General features: G+C 36.6%; 1 protein-coding gene across 2 annotated transcripts; it reads left to right on the top strand.

The window, feature by feature from the left end:
- The first annotated feature begins 13,527 nt into the window (after positions 1–13,527).
- On the top strand, positions 13,528–18,661 carry LOC112743829 (probable serine/threonine-protein kinase WNK5). 2 transcript variants are annotated; one of them, XM_025793186.3, is made up of 6 exons: positions 13,528–14,198; positions 14,286–14,775; positions 14,871–15,028; positions 15,100–15,403; positions 16,281–16,676; positions 17,947–18,661. In XM_025793186.3, the coding sequence occupies exons 1-6, from the start codon at positions 14,088–14,090 to the stop codon at positions 18,402–18,404; spliced, it is 1,917 nt and encodes a 638-aa protein (XP_025648971.1). In that variant the 5' UTR covers positions 13,528–14,087; the 3' UTR covers positions 18,405–18,661. The 2 variants fall into 2 exon arrangements, with proteins under 2 accessions (XP_025648971.1, XP_025648972.1); XM_025793187.2 differs by having other exon boundaries at positions 13,587–14,198; positions 17,911–18,661.
- Positions 18,662–19,935: the final 1,274 nt, after the last annotated feature.

Below are 19,935 nucleotides of genomic sequence, written 5' to 3'. Positions count from 1 at the left end.
AGTATACTTACGAAGCTGTGACACGTGAAACACATCGTGCAGGTTCGAAAGATGAGGTGGTAGAGCCATTCGATACGCCACCGGCCCAATCCTCTCCAGGATCTGAAATGGACCAATGTATCGAGGATTCAACTTCTTTGCTTTAATCGCCCTACCTACTCCTGTGGTGGGAGTAACCTTAAGGAAAACATTATCTCCTTCCTCAAATTCCAAGGGCTTCCGCCTCTGATCGGCGTAACTCTTTTGGCGACTTTGCGCCGTAAGCATCCTATCTCGGATTTTCTTAACTTGTTCAATGGTCTCAGCTATCATTTCCGGCCCCAACAAGCCTTTCTCTCCAACTTCATACCAACATAGCGGAGATTGACATTTCCTCCCATACAATGCCTCATACGGAGCCGTTCCGTTGCTCGCATGGTAACTATTATTGTATGCAAACTCCACTAACGGCATATACCAATCCCAACTCGCCGGTTGGTCCAAAACACAAGCTCTCAATATATCCTCTAGGGTTTGGATCGTCCTCTCGGATTGACCATCTGTTTGAGGATGGTAAGCTGTACTCAAGCTTAATCGGGTTCCAAAAGCTTTCTGAAATGCACCCCAGAACCTCGAAGTGAAGCGAGGATCTCTATCAGAGATTATAGTAGCCGGTATGCCATGAAGTCTCACAATCTCCTTTACGTACAACCGAGCTAGCTCCTCAAGGGTGTAAGTCATCCGAACGGGTAAAAAGTGGGCTGATTTCGTCAGTCGGTCCACGATCACCCAGATAGCATCAAAACCAGTCCTAGTCCTTGGCAATCCTGACACAAAGTCCATTGCAATACTTTTCCACTTCCATTGCGGAACCTCTAAAGGTTGCAACATTCCGAAAGGTCTTTGATGTTTAATCTTTACCTTTTGACAAGTTAAGCACTTTGAAACATATTCCGCCACATCATTCTTCATACCCAGCCACCAAAACATCGCCTTTAAATCATAGTACATCTTAGTACTTCCCGGGTGAATGGAGAATCCGCTTTTGTGTGCCTCCTTTAAGATATCTTGCCTCAAAGTGCCAACATCCGGCACAATGATCCTACCCTTGAATCTCCATAACCCATCTTTTTCTTCCGACACTCTCCACTGTTTTCCTTGTTCGATAGCCGGTAACACCTTCCATAACGCTTCATCATTTTCATGAGCCTTCAGGAGTTCGGACTTAAAGTCACTCGAGATTTCTAATCGGCTCAAACACAAGGTTCCAGATACTTCTCGAGCACCAATTTTTAGACTCTCGAATCCCTTGAGCAACTTCTCCTCTTGAAGCATCATCCAAGCCGCATATAACGACTTCCGACTTAACGCATCCGCCATTACATTCGCCTTTCCCGGATGGTAATTCAACTCAAAGTCGTAGTCCTTCAATAATTCCATCCACCTCCTTTGCCTCATATTAAGCTCTTTCTGATCAAAGAGATATTTCAAGCTCTTATGATCGGAGAAGACTTGGAACTTAACCCCATAGAGATAATGCCTCCACACCTTCAAGGTAAACACGACCGCAGCGAGTTCCAAATTGTGCGTAGGGTAACTAACTTCATGAGGTCTCAACTGTCGTGAGGCATACGCCACCACATTATGATGCTGCATCAGCACGCATCCTAGACCCTTTAGTGAGGCATCACAGTACACCTCAAATGGTTCGTTCGGCTCAGGTAACACTAACACAGGTGCAGTGATCAACTTTTTCTTCAATGTCTGAAAGCTCCCCTCGCACTCAGGAGTCCAAACAAACGGAGTGTCTTTGCGGGTTAACTTTGTCAACGGCAAGGCTAATTGTGAAAAGCCTTTGATGAACCTTCGGTAATAGCCAGCTAAACCTAGAAAACTCCTTATCTCGGTTACTGTGGTTGGTTGCCTCCAATCCGTCACAGCCTCCACCTTAGTTGGATCTACGGCTATTCCCTTCTTACTCACCACGTGACCCAAAAACTTCACCTCACTCTTCCAAAACTCACACTTAGATAGTTTCGCATAGAGTTTCTTCTCTTTTAGAATCTGCAACACGGTCCTCAGGTGTTCCGCATGCTCTTCTTCAGTCTTGGAATAAATCAGTATGTCGTCAATGAAGACAACAACGAATTTATCCAAAAACGGACGGAACACTCTATTCATGTAATCCATGAATACTGTAGGAGTGTTCGTCAACCCAAAGGACATCACAGTGTACTCGTAATGACCATAACGAGTCCTGAGAGCGGTCTTAGGGATATCCTCACCCCTCACCAGATAAACCTTATCTGGTGATAACCAGATCGCAAATCGATCTTGGGGAAAACCCCAGCTCCTTGTAACTGATCCATGAGATCATCAATTCTCGGAAATGGGTACTTATTCTTTATGGTGACCTTGTTCACCTGCCTGTAATCCACACAGAGCCGCATACTTCCATCTTTCTTCTTTACTAGTAACACTGGAGCACCCCACCGGGAAACACTTGGTCGGATAAAGTTCTTACCCAACAATTCCTCTAACTGAGACTTTAGCTCGGCCATTTCTAATGGTGACATTCTATAAGGAGCACTTGAGATTGGTCCCGCCCCAGGCACCAATTCAATAGCAAACTCGACCTCTCGGTTAGGTGGAAATTCCTCAATATCATCGGGAAACACTTCCGGAAACTCACACACTACTGGAATCTGATCCAACCTTTGATCATCACCCAAAACACCAGCGGTTAACAATAGGATACCCTGACATTCGATTCCGGAACAGTTCACCATCATCGAATTCAAGTAATAATTATTCACCACGATCGGCCCTTCCGTATCCTCCGGCATAAAGTACACTGACTTTGTAGAACAATCAAGCAGGACATTGTTCTCAATAACCAGTCCAATCCCAAGATAAGATCAAGACCGATCATCGGTAAGCAGATTAAACTATGGACAAAATCACGCTGCTTGAACCTAAACGAAACTTTCGGGCATCCTAGCCTAGTTACCATGGCCTCATGGGTAGCATTATACACTTTTAGGTCATAACCTAAGGTTACGATCTTCAATCCTAACTCATGGGCTTTCTCAAATGCAATGAATGAATGCGATGCTCCCGAATCAAATAAAGCATTTAAAGTTTGACCAGCCATTTCACAGTTACCTCGAATGAGTGTCTCGGATCCCTCAGCACCCACAGCTGAGGTGGTGAACATCCGACCAGTTTGTTGTGCTTTCCCAGCACCTTGCTTCTGCCGCTCCGGACAACTTGCGGCTTTATGCCCCGCCTTTCCATAATTGTAGCACAAACCCCATCCGGCCTTGCATGGTACTCCCGGATGGTGACTTCCACACCTAGTACAAGCTTGATCATTCTGAGGCTGCTTCCCAAACCTTTTCCCTTGGGAGTAGTTGTTGGGCCTCCTAAAGGAACCTCCCCTCTTGAAAGGCAGACCTCTAGGTGCAAAGCTCTTCCCTCGGTTTTGTGGAAATGATCCTTTGTGACTTCCTTTCTCAGCGGCTGCCCTCTTCACACACTCTTCAGCAACCCTACACTTGTTCACCAATTCGGAGAAAGTCCTAATCTCCATTGGCCCCACCGAACCGAAAATATCGCTCCGGAGTCCTCCTTCGTACTTAACACACTTCCATTCCTCATATTCCACCGGAGTCCCTTGACACATACGAGAGAATCTGAACAGCTCCTCAAACTTGTCAGTATACTCAGATACGGACATAGTACCCTGCTTCAGCTGCAACAATTCAAGCTCTTTGGCCGTCCTAGCAGAAGTCGGAAAGTACTTCTTATAGAACTCCTCTTGGAAGAAATCGCAGGTGATATAATCATCACCCTGCTGCAGGAGGCGTCGAATACCCTGCCACCAATGCGATGCTTCACCAGTGAGCAAATAGGTAGCGAACTCCACACGCTGCCCTTCAGGTACCACCTGCACTTGCAGTGCTCGTTCCATAGCCTGAAACCATGTGTCGGCTTCAGTCGGGCTAGTAGTTCCCTTGAACTTCGGGGGATTAACCTTCAAAAAGTTTGCCAGTGTCATCGGGCCCTGAACTCCACCTCCGTCATTACCATGGTGGTTCATCTATTGACCAAGAGCCTCAGCAGTGGCTTGCATAGCAGCAGCCATGTTTTCCAACGCAGTCATAAAGTTCAACGGGTCATTAGGGTTATTCTCTGGCGCACGAGCATTATTACGACTCCTCCTACGACCTCTACCGCGTCCACGAGGCGCCATCTGGTTCCTATACACACCAAATAATCGATATTAAGTTGATCAGTCTCAATATCGAAAGTCTAGTGCTTCAAAGTCCCAAATGTATGCTCATGAATGTTTATGCCAATTATATCAAGTAGATATACTAACAGCACATAACACACATACAGAGAATGCACAGAAGCATAGTCAGTCCGTCCCTCAGGCTCTACAGGAACGAACTGCTCTGATACCATAATGTAATACCCTACCATACAAAGTCTTATGCTTAAGTCATAATTCAGAGATGACAAGATATTACGACCTCTAAAACAAAAATTTAGTACGTATAGTAGTATGAATGATTGTTATTAACTAGGAGCCTTTGTAGGAAAAGGGGTAAACAAAAACCGTAACTCGAAAGCGCAACACTCCGATCGATAACGAAACGAGCAAAGGATAAGCTAACGCGAGATTATATATATATACAAGGGAGTGTCAAAAACATGAATATCAAGACTCAAAATCCGGTTGCGAAGATAACCGGTCCGAGCATAGAAATATATACATATAATAAAATAAGGAAAACCCAAAGGAAACCCAAAGGGACACAAATACAGAACCCTACTCTCCAAAAATCTCCTATAAGAGGAGTCATCACAGTTTGTATTATTTAATGGAGATAAAAGTATCTAAACAAGATATATAAACCAAAACAGAGTCCCGAGAACAAGGATCTTCGCTAATCCAGAAGTCTCCAGCATGCCTCAACGAGAAGCCTCGCGTCCTGCATCTGAAAACCACAAAATCCGCATGGGTGAGAACCAGAGGTCCCCAGCATGGTAACAGCTTCCACATATATAATACATAATAATAGAGGAAAGCCGAAGGCAATCCTAGAACTTCCTCCATATAATATCAAAGCTTATAAACGAGCTAAACCATAAGTGGCAACTGACTAAATATTCTTCAGTCTAACTAATACTTCCCTTTCCAATTCCTTCAGACCTCCCAACCACCAGCAGGAGTATAATATAGCAAACACAGTTATATCAGACAAGAGATTTACGAATAGGAACAGATAAGGCATTTAGACAATTAGCAAGTAATATGCAGTCAAATAGGCAATCTCAAACAATTCATGTAGTATGCTTATGATGCATGCCTGTCCCTAGTGGCTGATGATATCATCTGTCGGTTATAGAGTCAACCCGACAAGTCCTGGTAGCTAACCATTGCACTGTCCCTCTGTCGCGCATCCCCAACTCGAGTTATACTCATCATAAACTTGATCATAATCATGATCCATATCCATCACCCTCATTGGTGAATATTTACTGGGGCGAGCTCATCCGGGCCTTTCACAGTGCCCGGCCACACTTATGACATAGGGTCAAAAGAGCTTCGAGTCTCAACCTGGAGCATGTGGTGGCTAGCCACTGCTTCCTCCCAGGGAAACCATCATCTCCGATGGTGGAAGTGCAAACATTCACAATTCATTCAACAACATATATGCATTTATACTTAGCCATAATCATGGCTCCGCCGTAACACGGCAATAATCTAGCCATCCGGCTCACGGTTAAATCCATAACCAGCCAATTCATTAACAATTACGGCCCCTCGGCCCACGGCATAACAAGCACTTCCACCGCCATCCTCCACATCTCACATAATCATCTTTGATCCTCAATGATCATTCATTTTTCCCCTTGCTTCACTCGCAAGTTACCACATTCACTAGCCCTTTTTCTCATGCTAGGCATATCATAATGATTCAAGACATAAGTGGTGAGATCGGAGGCTTAAAAGTATGAAATTTGGCTTTTAAAACTCAAAAATCAACTTTGGGATGAAAACAGGGCCACGCGTACGCGCATTCCACGCGCACGCGTGGATGGCCTTAAAACTCATCGACGCGCAAGCGTCATACGCGCGAACGCGCGGATTGAAAATTAGCCAAACGACGCGCAAGCGTCAGCCACGCGTACGCGTGGGTGCTCTTGCGCCCCAGGCACAAAACTGGCACAACTCTGGCACAACTCTCGGGAAAATGGCTGGGCATTTGGTGCAGCACATCGACGCGCCCGCGCACACCACGCGCATACGTGGATGGTGCTTTCTTGAAGAACGGCGCATACGCGCCAAGTGCGCCTACGCGCGGGGGTCATTCTGCTAAAAATTTTCTAAGTTAAAAGCTGCAGAATTTACAGATTCAACCCCCAATCTTCCGATGGACATGACTTTCTCATTTTAAATCATTTTTCACCCGTTCTTCGAACGGCATGGACATCCCGGATTCAATTTCATTTCTAAACAGATTTGGCACAAATCAGAGATCCGTATTCCAAGTTATGTCCCGTCAAAGTATGCCCAAAAACCATATTTTCATACAAAACCATAAAGTGCCATTTTCAAAACAAGCCACTTTCAACTCCTTTCAAAATCAATCAAAACATGCCAATTTCATCCCTTTTCTTTGAAATCAATCAAAATGTACCAAAATCAACATCAAGCCATCCTCAACTCACACATTGACATTTTACCAAATTTCTCAAAATCACCATCCAACCCTTTTAACACTTCTCAATCAAATGGCTAAAGGACAAACATATTATCATGTCATATATCCTCCCTCATCCCAATTTCCAATAATACCATTTCCAATCAACCATCATTATACATAATCAACATCATACTCACCATCAACATGGTATCACCCATCAATTCAACCTCAATTATCCATCAAGCATATATCACAACATGCATTTCTCATATATCACACAATCAAGGCATCAATATTTATAATCACATATATGATCACATCATATATCTCAACCATTCAACAATATCAACAATTCAATGCCTATCTTAGGGCCTCTAGCCTAAGTATTTTCTACCACATTACATATTAGATACGGAAAACCGAAACCATACCTTAGCCGATTTCCCACGCTCAACCGGAGCACTTCCAAACCACTTGTCCACAAGCTCTCAAGGTCTCAATACCTCCAAGAACAGATTTTATCACACAAAACCCTCTTCCAAGCTTTCCAAAATCACCAATCAAGCTCCAATATTCACATATACACAACCTAAGCCACAATCATCATACCCATACACAACATCTCAATATCCAAACATCATAGAACAACAAATTACACTAGGGTTGAGAATCTTATCACACCCAAAGTCCAAGGAGACAAGATTAACCTTCTCCTCCAAGAGAGTTGGGTCCTATAACATCAAAGAGCCCAAAATCTCAACATTTTTGCTCATGAAACTCGAAATCAAGGCTGGAAATTCGAAGAGCAAAACGTGGCTTACTTCAAGATTGATTGTATGAGTTTTGTAGAGCTCTCCGCGGTGAACGCGTGGCCGCAAACGGTGCGGCAATCGGAGCTCTAGATCAAAAGTTATGGTGGTTTGAAGATCAACCAAGGGAGAGAACTTGAGAGAGTGTTCTTCCCCCCTCCATACCAATTTCAGCGTGTTTGAGTGCTAAGTGAGGAGAGAGAGTGCTGAAAACTAGGATTTTGGTTTAGTTTAGTTGGGCCAAGGGCCCATTTTGGGTCCGGTTGGACCGGTTTGGCCCGTTCGGTCCAATCTTGGTCCGTTTTCTATAAAATTGGTACCGAAATTCTCGTCCCAATCTCCTCTATCATATTAAGCCATAAAAATAACATTTTTGGCTTTCTAGAATAAATTCTCATTTATGGGTTAATTAGCCGTTAATTAACCGGGTCTTACATATATTACTATTAATAAATAATTATTATTATACTTTAAAATAAGTAAAATTATTGTTCATGAATTTTATTATTTTTAATATTAAAATAGTTAAATTATAAATTTAATTAATTTTATAAATTTTTTATGACAAAAATTACTATACATGTTTTATTTAAAAAAAATTAAAAAATAGTTTATATAATTTAAAAATTTGAATATGATTTTTAAGATCCCTACCTTTTTTGTTTCTCTACATTCACAAATAATTAATAATATGCATGTTTTTATCAAAGATATATATAATCCATGTTTCCTGCTGAGTATGTCTCCCAAAGTTGTATTTTCATTTTCTGAATCTCCTATGTTGTCTTTTCATTTACTAATCCACATCTCCTTGTCATTCTAATATGATCTCCTCAAATCATAGAAATTATTGGGTGCACTTCATATGTGCTCCATGTGAGCATTTATTTTGCAACCACTCAACTTTAGTTATCAAGTAAATACTTTCACAGTTTCACTATTCCTAAATAACGGCTCACTTTGAAATAATCGATTGAATTTAAAAAATTAGTAAATATTGAAATATACAGAAAGTAAGAAGTGTTTTAAAAAATATCCTTAATTAATTTTACTCTTTTCACTTGCACTGTTATATTCCTGTCTCTCTTCTTCGCTTATTACAATTAATTTATGTGATGAGTTTGGAAATTTCAAAATTAAATTGATGATCAAACATTATTAAAATAATTAATTATAAAATTATTAATTTGATTTTCAATTTACATTTTTTAATTAATAATTTTATTGTACAGATTTTGCTTTGGGTCGAAAAGAAAAATGGCAAGCCCAATATGTTGAAAAAATTCAGCATTGGTTACATAATATTTTAAAAATTGTGGCTGAATTATTATCACATTAGTTGGGCCAGATTTAATTATTATTAGCCCAAATCAATTTTGGTGAGAGACCAACTAATTTGGTCCGAAATCAAAAAAGGAAAGAAAGCAAAGGTTGCATGCTTAATTTGGTTACCTCACTCTCTCTTTGGATGGATTCTAAATTTATTCAACTTGCTTTAATTGCATTAGAACTACGAGAGAGAAATAACAATTGATTTGATTGCCACATTAATGATACACGCCACTAAGCAAAAGGGAAGAGAAAATTAATTCAATTTAATTCTTCAGAAATGTTTGGTAACCAAAGAAAATCAGCCAAAAACAGCCATACGTTGCCTTATTTAGCATTCATTAATTGTCATTTAGCATTCATTAATTGTTGTGACAATTAATGAATATTAAATAAGGCAAGTTTTGACTGTTTTTTTTTTGTCTCCCTAGCATTACCCTTAATTCTTTTGTTCAAATCACATTGAAAGTTTTCTCTCTTCTCTCTCCTTTCTCTCATCACTTTCGGTCATGTCACAGAGAAGAAGTTGCAAGCTATCAGAGTTTAGGCACTGTATCCGTGAAGCTATGTGCAAGTAAGAAGCCATTGTGATGATGGCATTGAAAAAAAGAAGATCCAAAGCTTGGAGTGACTGAGATCTTTGCCACTTATGGTAAGAAGTGGTGAAGAAGCCTCAAGCTCTCCATACCTGAAAATGGAAGAAATCCAACTCGGCCAGAGGAAGAAGATCCCTTGGAAGCATGACTCGTCTCTACTTTTGCTCAACCACTACAGGAGGTAGCTACTGTAGCTACGTGGAGGATGAGGCAGAGGATAAGAGCAGGAGGAGCTGTCAAGCAATCAAGAATTCATCAAGGGTCAGGAATCCTTCTTGGAGAGCAAGTCAAGATGGAAGGCTCGGATTGATGAAGCTTGGTGAGAAGAGATGACACAGAGGTAATTGCATGTTGGTTATAGCATTCGGTTTCCTCTCTCCTCTCTTTGGCTGAACCGGTTTTTGCATGAAGAAGAAGAAGTTGGCTCGGTTCAACAGTTTCAACCTTGGAGGCTTCTCCTTCTATAAATAAGGGAGAACAGTCAGGGCTTTGATGGGTGGAAATCATATTCCACACCAAAATTCACCGGCAAATGTATCGGGTTGCATCAAGTAGTAAAACTCACTTAGAGTGAGGTCGATCCCACAAGGATTGATAGATCAAGCAACTTTAGTGAGTGATTAGTCTAGTTAAGCTAACATTGGTGAATTGGATAAAATTAAAGCAACAGAAAGTAAATTGCAAGAATTAAAAGTGCAGAAGCTGAATTGGCAGTGAAAGTAAAATGCAGAATGTAAATTAGCTTAAGCTTGAATGACAAGAAAAGTAAAATAGCATCAGATCTCACTTGCAGGAAGGAAATTGATAGAATCTTAAAGAACAAGAGAGGTAAATTGCATCAAATGTAAAGGGGGTTGGGTGCTGGAAAGTAAAGGAGGCAATAGATCAATCAATCAGAACAATTGCATAAAATGTAAATGTGTAGGAAAGTAAATCAAGCTCAATGAAAAAGTTAAATTGCATAAGAACAGAATTGCAGATTTGTAGAAAAAGTAAATTTGGATCTCAACAATTTCAAATGTAAACTTGTAGAAAGTAAATTTGCAGGAAAGAAAAGTGTAGCAGAGAATTTCAGAAATTAAAAATTTGCATAAGCCAACTTGAATTCAATTGTAACAGAAATGAAAAATTGCAAAAAAGGAAAAAGAAAGCTAAGCTCTCTACCCGAGCCTTCTACCCTACTCCTAATGCTCTCTAGCAGAGCCAGCCTCCTTCTAAAATGGAACATATGTCTTTTTATAGACTTTTACAAAAATAAAAAATAAAAATAAAATTTAAAACAAAATTCAAATAAAATTCCTAATCTAATTTGTATCTTGTGCTTTTGAGTGATATCCATGAGTTTTGCTTGCTTTGATGTGTCAATGGGCTTTTCAAAATTAGCCTTGAATGAATGGGTCAGGAGTGGCTTGGTTCAAGTGAGTCAGGATATGTTGGTTAGAATTTGGTTGGAGCCATACTCCAGTAGAGCGCTCGGTTAAGTGAGCAAACGTAGCGCTCACTGACTTTGTCCCAGGCTTCGAACTAGGCTTCAATTGTAGCACTCCGTTGGTGATTTGAACGCAACGCTCAATGGCTTTCTGTGCCTTCCAATTTTTGTCTCGTGCCAAGCCCATTTCCTTGTGCATGGTAGCGCTCAGTGAGGTAAGGAAACGGAGCGCTACTTTGCTTCCCTTGGTTCTCTCTTCGAACCTTGCTGGCTTCACTTTGGTGAGCGCTATGCTTAATTTTTGGGCCTTAAAGATGCCTTTCACTTGTGCTTCAATTTCATGCCAAATATGTATTGCTATATATCGTTGGAAAGCTCTGAATATCATCTTTCCAACGCAACTGGAAACACATCAATCGGACATCTGTAGCTCAAGTTATGGTCCTTTGAAGAAGGCATGGTCATGCTGTCACAAGGCTAAAAAAAAATCCGAAAAAGTTAACAATTTTAACGTAGCGCTCCCTGTAATTGAGCGCTAGCCTTTGTTTCCTTCGTTCATGGTCATGGGCCACGCTTTTAAAAGCGTGGCCTAAGGCATCAAAGTGTGCTCCAACTTCAAAGTGTGCCCCAAAACTCTTTTTGTCTCCTTTTTAGCTTATTTTGTGCTCTTTTGTTTCTTTTTCTTCTTATTTCCTACAAAGTTTATCAAATCAAAAGATCAAAGAAATATATCATTTAAACACAAAAGAATGCAATATTTAAGCACTAATTATCAAATTTTTTGTATGAAAAAGTATAGAAAAACATGACATGATGACATGTCATCACAACACCAAACTTAAACCTTGCTTGTCCTCAAGCAAGAAAAGAATCATGCAATAAAGATTGACAATCCAATGTGAGAAGAATAGCAGTTAATGTTCATGGTAGGCTAGTTTTCTATGTATGCTATAATCACAAAAGAAATGTAAATAATTGATGCTTCTATCTAGCTCATTTTATGAAATCTTTTCCTTATGTTTCTTCCTTGAAACAAGCTTTTGATTTTCTTATTAGCTTCTCTTTTTGGGTGCTTTGCCCCATGAGTTGATAACAAAACTACAACTCTAAATGCTTTGTTTTCAAGTATTACCACTTGATACATAAGCACTACAAGCATTTAATTAGAGGACTTCTTTAAGCTCATTTGTTTCTTTTCTTTACTCTCTAATCATTGATGTTCAGAGCCTTGAGCTTTGAGGGAGTGCATTTGCACTTGAGCCTAGCCTTGACTTCTAAGTGTTTTGTTTTCAAGCTTTTTGCTTGATACATAAACACCACAAGTACTTAACAATGGAATTGTCATTGGTACTCAGAGCCTTCTGCTTTCTTATTCTTTCCCTTTTGCTTTTCTTGCTGTAACTGTATTTGCTTTTTCAAGGTTTTTATGATTTCAAAAGATTTTACAAAATGTCCTAGATGAAAACTTCAATTAAATAAAGTCCAATGCAATTGAGCAACAATTAACCATACTAGCCTTCCAATACTTGTATGCACATGCTAAATTCTTCTTTAATTCCTTGTTTGTTTATGATCATGATGCTTTATTGCTTTTGAATTCACAAAACTCAAGTTGGTAGTCATAATGTCACAGCAACATGTTGCAGATCAAAATTCAAGCTATGCTTATTCATACACATATGTAAACAGAGAAGATAAAGACAATCATGCAATTTAAAGTGCTGGAAACAAATGAGAGGAAAAGGAACTTTACAACCTTATAATTCATCTTCTCTATTGTTGTCATTTTCCTCTTATTCTTCCCTTTCCCTTGCCAAACTCAGAATGCTTGTTCATCCTCAAGCAACAATTAGAACAATGGCTATGAGGCTAAGATGGATCATGAGTGTCTTACACAATGAAATGTTAGTATTACATGTATTTTAAGCAAGCAAAATTAGAGATAACAATCAAGGTACAAGAGACAGAAACATTGTGATTGCAAAAATAAGAGGGTGTGCATGATACATTGCATAAAAGATAAGTGGCACACCAAACTTAGTGTGACACTTTTACTTGGAATTGATGCAAGTATCTTGTAAGGATTGGAACCAAATTTTGTTGCATAGCAACACCAAACTTAGAATACAATTTTATGTCAATTTATTTGAACTAAAACTAAGCAAATGAAACTGTTATATGTTAAGTACAATCACCAAGCCAAGAATCTGTCATGAATAAGGATCTCTTGGTGATATATTAACAAAAACAGTTAATAGAAGAAATCATTTAAAAACAAGAAAATGACTAAAACAATTGAAAATTGAAAAAAAAATAATTTTAGGTATAACGGATGACATAAAATAAAAGAAAAATATACTTATATACAAATTTTAAGGAGAACAAACTCGTAATATCTCTTTATTCATTTTATTGATGTAAATTATTCTACATACTATTTAAAAAGTCTAAAATATCTTGCATTAAAATCTTTTTTTGTACATAATTTTTTATTTTAAGAAATACCATAATTATTTATTGAATCATAACTCTACTATTATTAAGATATCATAATAAATTTTAATATAAGATATTTTTTTTGCAAGAAGTATTAAAAATTCAATAAATTTAATAAAATAATAAAAATCAAATAAATGAATGATGAAATTAAATAATTCTAAAATATTAGTATAGAGTGCTGAAAAGAACATTGAATAATAATATCCCCCTGAAACCATATTTTGTTGTCCACAATTATATATAACTGACACGAAGCACCAGCTATGAATAAATTTAATACCCTTTTGGCTGAGAATTCACACCATCAAAGGTGTATTGTCTCCTTCAACCTCATAAACTCATGACAAAATTATTCTTGTATTGTTAACATACAAAAGCTAAACAATTTGAATTCTTCCACAAAAAGCTTAACATAGTTGTTCTATCACTCTCTGTCTCCTTCTACATGTGTTCTTCCACTACTTGTTTGATTTAGCTATGAACACTAGCCTTCGATCACGTGCAGGATGTTGAAATGGCATGGATGATTCATGATTCATCCATACCAGTGTTGACTATTCATGATGAGAAGTAATAAGTTGTAGGATTTTCTATAGCTAGCACTCATCATTTTCATTTTCTTTAATTTATTTATTATTATATCTATAAATATGTAGCGTGTTTGGTTGTTGGTAGAGTGGAGTTGTTATCTGATAGAATAATAAGAAGTAATTAATAAGGCAGAGCGATGAATAAGGGGAGATATGGAGAGTGCAATGGTAATTGTGGTGATGGAGTTAAGAAGCAGGCTCATCAGTTTGGATATGTTGAAACTGATCCTTCTGGAAGATATGGTCGTGTAAGTTCATTCTATTCTCATCTTAAGTGGATATATTCATCATTATCTTATTTTGAGTTATTTATGATTGTTGGTGTATGTATGTAGTTGAAGGAAGTGCTAGGGAAAGGAGCAATGAAAAGAGTGTATAGAGCATTTGATGAGTACCTTGGAATAGAAGTGGCATGGAACCAAGTGCACCTTGGAGATGCATTTCATTCAGCAGAACAACTTCAACGTCTTTACTCAGAGGTTCATCTCCTCAAGCACCTCACCCACAAATCAATGATGATCTTCTATGGTTCTTGGATTGATCTCAATCGCAAAACCTTCAACTTCATCACCGAATTGTTCACTTCCGGTACCCTTAGAGAGTATAGGCACAAGTATAGAAGAGTAGAAATGAGAGTGCTCAAGAATTGGGCACGCCAGATTCTGAGTGGATTGGAGTATTTGCACAGCAACAACCCACCTGTCATCCATAGAGACCTCAAATGTGACAATATCTTTGTCAATGGCCATTTGGGCCAAGTCAAAATTGGTGACTTAGGCCTTGCAGCTCTACTTCTTAGCTCCAAACATGCTCACAGTGTTATAGGTAATTAAAATTTGTTAAGGTGTTTGACAATAAATTTCTTGAGAATTTTTTGTTTTAATCTTTGTTTAGTTATTGTTGTGTTTATGATGTTTCAGGCACACCAGAGTTCATGGCACCAGAGTTGTATGAAGAAGAGTACAATGAGCTTGTAGACATATACTCATTTGGGATGTGCATGATTGAGATGCTTACTTTTGAGTTCCCATATAGTGAATGCTTCAACCCTGCTCAAATATACAAGAAAGTTATTTCGGTAAGCTCAATAACATTATTATTACACATTCAAACTATAAACTTTAGTCAATTAATAATTTGATTTACCAGGGTAAGCTACCAAATGCATATTACAAGATCAAAGATTTTGAAGCCCAAAGATTTGTGGGGAAATGTTTGGCACATGTGTCAAAGAGGCCATCAGCAAAGGAGCTATTGTTGGACCCATTTTTGGCCATTGATGATCCAATTGCATCACCATTAGTGCCAATCACAAAACTACCCACAAATCAAGCTTTGAAGCTTAATTCAACTGTAGAAGTTGCGAAGAGCACAGACATGACCATCACCGGGTCAATGAATGAGGTGGACATCAACACTGTTTTTCTTAAAGTCAAGATTTCTGACGCTAATGGTATGTACATCCCAAAAAGTATATATTACATTCAACTTTGAGATTTGGGGCTAAAAACTTTTATTACGGATAAAAGTGTGCAATCCAATTATGTTAGTTTTGTATGTGTTATTTATTTAGTATGAGACGGATAGTCCGATTATTTTATAAGAAAATTTTTAAAAAAATATTAAATTGGAGGATCCGTTTTATTTATTTTTTTATTTTGAAGTTCATAAATCGGCATAGGATCCAATTTTTGTTCTTTCGAAATTCGGAAAGTTCAATTTTTACATTTTAAATCAATCAGTACCACATCTGAGATCAACATCCTTATATTCTATAATAATAAAAAACACCATCTTCACTCCAATATAAAAAATAATTTGCGGGGATTGGCTCATCTAAAATATACATGTACTTTAAATTGAAGTGTTTATATTAGTTGATGATAAAAACAATAATAAGCTTAGCAACTATTATATGTATGTAATGTTTGATAAACTTAGAGAAATTTTAATAAAGTAGTTTTAGAGTATCAACGTTGATATTTATAAGTAAATCGATTTAAAATTAATAGATGAAATAAAATTAGTTTCACTTTAAAATATTGATATCATTTTAATAAAGAATCAATAAAATTTTATTTTTTGTATAATTATCTTGATGAAATAATTAAAAATAATATAAAATTTAAATTGAATTGAAACTAAACATTAAAGCAGCGAATTTCACATTTAATTTTGGTCACTAGTTTTTTATTAATTTTTTGTAACATATTATTATTTCACATTTCTATCCCATTTTGAGAATTATGTTATTTTTGCTAAACCTTTGGCCATTCAAATTGTTAGAATATATGAAATTGTTTAGTAAAAATATTGTGGTACGAATGCAGGGCATACAAGAAACGTGTTCTTTCCATTTGACACAATAAAGGACACAGCTATGGAGGTAGCCATGGAAATGGTAAAGGAACTTGAAATCAGCCACTTGGAACCATTGGAGATTGCTGCAATGATAGATCATGAAGTATCAGCTTTAGTTCCAACTTGGAGGGACCCTTCTTGTTTTCATCAACAACACCAAAGACAGGATAGCTTTAACTATGAAGAAGAAGATGAAGACATAAATAACCATCATCCTTTCTTCTTACCATCATCATCATCATCGTCGTCGTCATCATCAACAACTCCATCTTCTGGCTCACTCAACATGTCTTGTTCCTCATACAAGACCCGTTTTAATAATAATGGGAATAATTGTCCCTCTGCTCCGGATCAATGGCCTCAAGGTATGTGTTACATTAATTTTCTCATATTTCACTAGTCCATTTCATACATATATGATTAAACTTATTTGAGTTTCACTTGGATAAACCTTTCAACTAATAACCGTTTTTTCTATAGGCGAATGTTAGAGAATCATCAAAATTTATTGTTTTTGGTCATCTATTAGCCATGAATGTTTATAAATATAGAATAAAGTATGTTATTGAATTCCTAGACTAAAAAAATTAAATTAATAACTAACTAATAATAAAAAATAATAAATTTTGATGATCTTCTAATATTTTTTGTTTGCGATACAAAAGAGTTTGTTTGTTTTAAGTAACACACTTATACCCAAATAATTAGTTTATTTATAGACTATTTTAATAAGAAACTATTATCTCTAACAAATTTTAATTATTAAATCAATTTTTAACATTTTTATTTCGTTAGGTAAAACAATTTTTACGTTCAAATTCCTCTACTAGAAACTATCAGGTTTAGTAAAATCATTTCTCATTGTTATTTAGAGAATATATAAAAATTCCATAAAATATTTATAAATTCTTATGTCGTTCTGTGTATGTAACTAAGTTCCATTAGCCTTTTGATGATGCAATATCTAATTTATCTAATAAAATAAAAAATTTAAAATTAAATTAATAATTATAATTTATTAAAAAAATTAAGTATCAAATTAAAAATTTTTAAGACTAATTTATTATTATTATTATTATTGTAACATATAAGAGTATTGATTGATATCTGTACTTAAAATTGTGGTGTGACATATTTGATAAAAAAAAAACAATTGTGGGGTCTACCTTTATATAATATGCTACATATTTTTGTCCAATAATTGCCTTATGTGAATGGAGCAATTAATTGACTGTAATATCATTTCTATGCATAATGAGGAATACATCCTACATCGAGGTAGATATGTACATCTATCGGGAATCACAAATAATTTTCAAATATAAAATATTGTAATTATAATTTAATGCCTTCTCACATTATATAATCACTGCATGTCTGTATACTTTAATTAAAACTGTAGATGTCTCATTTGATATCCTTATTTTTTGTTCAGATAACAAACATCTCACTGCATTAAATTATGTAACACATAATATGCATTCACTAGCAGCTAGTATATCTAAATTATATCAAAATTTATTTATTTATTTATTACATGTTACAACAATTGGTTAAAGTGTGTCACTTCAAATTGCATGTATATTGGATTGGATACAGGGCATACTTAAAAAGTACTACTACTACTCTTTGCAGAGGATCCATTATCAATGAATGATGATGCAAGCTCTCTAAGCTCAATGAACTCCATCAAATGTTCCAATGTTCAATACTGTGACAACTCATCATCAAGAAATGAAGAAGAAAATGAGAATAATAATAATGTACCAACAACAACAAAAGTGTTGAAGGGCCATTTTGATGAAGGGCTATTTGAAGAAGCTAGTTACACCAATAAACAACTTTGCAACCCAAGAATGGGGAACACTCACAATAATAAAAATCATTGCATGTGTAATAATAATGGTCATGGACATGGATGGCCTAGACTAACGAGGATTCAATCTTGCGTGGAAGAGAGGAGAACCCAACATCTTCAACGTTTGATTATGTTGGAGGAGATGTGCAACTTCAAGAATAACACTGTTGGAACCATGGAGAACATTGGGTTTTTGAACCTGGAAAGAGGTCGCAGATGCTTTGGTACTCGTTGATGAATATATACATGCCCAGTGGTTTTGAACCAAGTATGATTTTAATCTTTCTTATAAAGCAAGTAGAGTGCAAATGAGAATGCTAGCTGAAAAAGCATCGGTTCTTTTTTTTTTTTTTATGTAATTTCTTCTGTGATAATAGCAACTAAATTGTAAAACTATGGTTGCAATCCTTTCTTGTGTCTAATTTCAGAATGCTTGTATGTGTGCGAACCATAGTAAATAAATGGTGATTTTTTTTTTTGGAAGAAAATAAATGGTGATCATTTATGTGCAATGAACAATGTAAATTTTGTTAGGGATAAGAGTGAGAGCGAAAGTGGCCCACATAATTTGTGTGGAGAGTGATGAGATTAATATGCCAATAAAATAAGTTAAGGAAGAGAAAGTAATACTAAAATTTTAATGTGAAAAAATTCTCTTAATGAACAAGACAAAAAACAATACAACATTTTGGTTATGGTCACGATTTTTTTGGTCACGATAAAAAACTGTAATCATAAATTCTCTATGATTACAGTTTTTTAGCGTGACAAAAAAAAAAGTTATGGTCACGATTTTTAGAAAGAGGGTGACCATAAAGTATATATGGTCACGTTTTTTTAAAAAAGGGTGGTCTAAAAAAATTTATGATCATGATTTTAGAGAGTGACAAAAAAGGATTTATGGTCACGATTTTTTAAAAAAGAGTGGCCTAAAATAGTCTATAGTCACGGTTTTAGGGAGTGACCTAAAGAGATCTATGGTCACGATTTTGGGGGTGGCCTAAAAGAATCTATGGTCACGGTTTTGGAGATGACTTAAAGGAGTCTATAATCACGATTTTTTACAGTGACCAAAAAGGACCTATGGTCATGATTTTGGAGGGGACCTAAAGGGGTCTATGGTCACGGGTTTGGAGGGTGACCTAAAAAGGTCTATGGTCACGGTTTTTCGAAAGGATGACCTAAAATGGTCTATAGTCACGGTTTTGGGGGGTGACCTAAAGGTGTCTATGGTCATGGTTTTTGGGGGTGACCTAAAAGGGTTTATGATCACAGTTTTAGGAGTGACCTAAAGGGGTCAACAATCACGATTATGGAGGGCAACCTAAAAAGGTCTATGGTCACGGTTTTTCAGAAGGGTGACCTAAAAGGGTCTATGGTCACGGTTTTTGGGGTGACCTAAAGAGTTCTATGGTCACGGTTTTGGGAGTGACCTAAAGGGGTCTATGGTCACGGTTTTGGAGGTGACCTAAAAAGGTCTATAGTCATGGTTTTTCGAAAGGAGTAACCTAAAAAGTCTATGGTTATGGTTTTGGGAGTGACCTAATTTTAAATTAATTAAGGTTCTTATATATTTTTTATGATTTTAAATATTTTATATATTTAAAATTTAAAAATTTTAATAATTAAAAACTAATTAAAATTTTATATGATTTATTTTAAATATTAAAATTTTAAATTAAAAATTAATTATATTATTTTAAATTAAGTAAAATATTATTAAATTTTATGAATAAAAGATTAATTATATTATCTTATATTTTAAT

Source organism: Arachis hypogaea, chromosome 14, assembly GCF_003086295.3.
Source record: "Arachis hypogaea cultivar Tifrunner chromosome 14, arahy.Tifrunner.gnm2.J5K5, whole genome shotgun sequence".
NCBI classification, from domain to species: domain Eukaryota; kingdom Viridiplantae; phylum Streptophyta; class Magnoliopsida; order Fabales; family Fabaceae; genus Arachis; species Arachis hypogaea.
Note: the sequence above shows the minus strand (reverse complement) of the source record. Positions and strands in the feature narration are given on the sequence as shown.

What these genes read in the sequence shown, in the direction of transcription:
- LOC112743829 (XM_025793186.3), top strand. Translation starts at nt 14,088, where the DNA reads ATGAATAAGGGGAGATATGGAGAGTGCAATGGTAATTGTGGTGATGGA. An exon ending in CTTCTGGAAGATATGGTCGT is followed by an intron (nt 14,199 to 14,285) that starts GTAAGTTCATTC and finishes GTATGTATGTAG; the next exon opens with TTGAAGGAAGTGCTAGGGAA. An exon ending in TATACAAGAAAGTTATTTCG is followed by an intron (nt 15,029 to 15,099) that starts GTAAGCTCAATA and finishes TTGATTTACCAG; the next exon opens with GGTAAGCTACCAAATGCATA.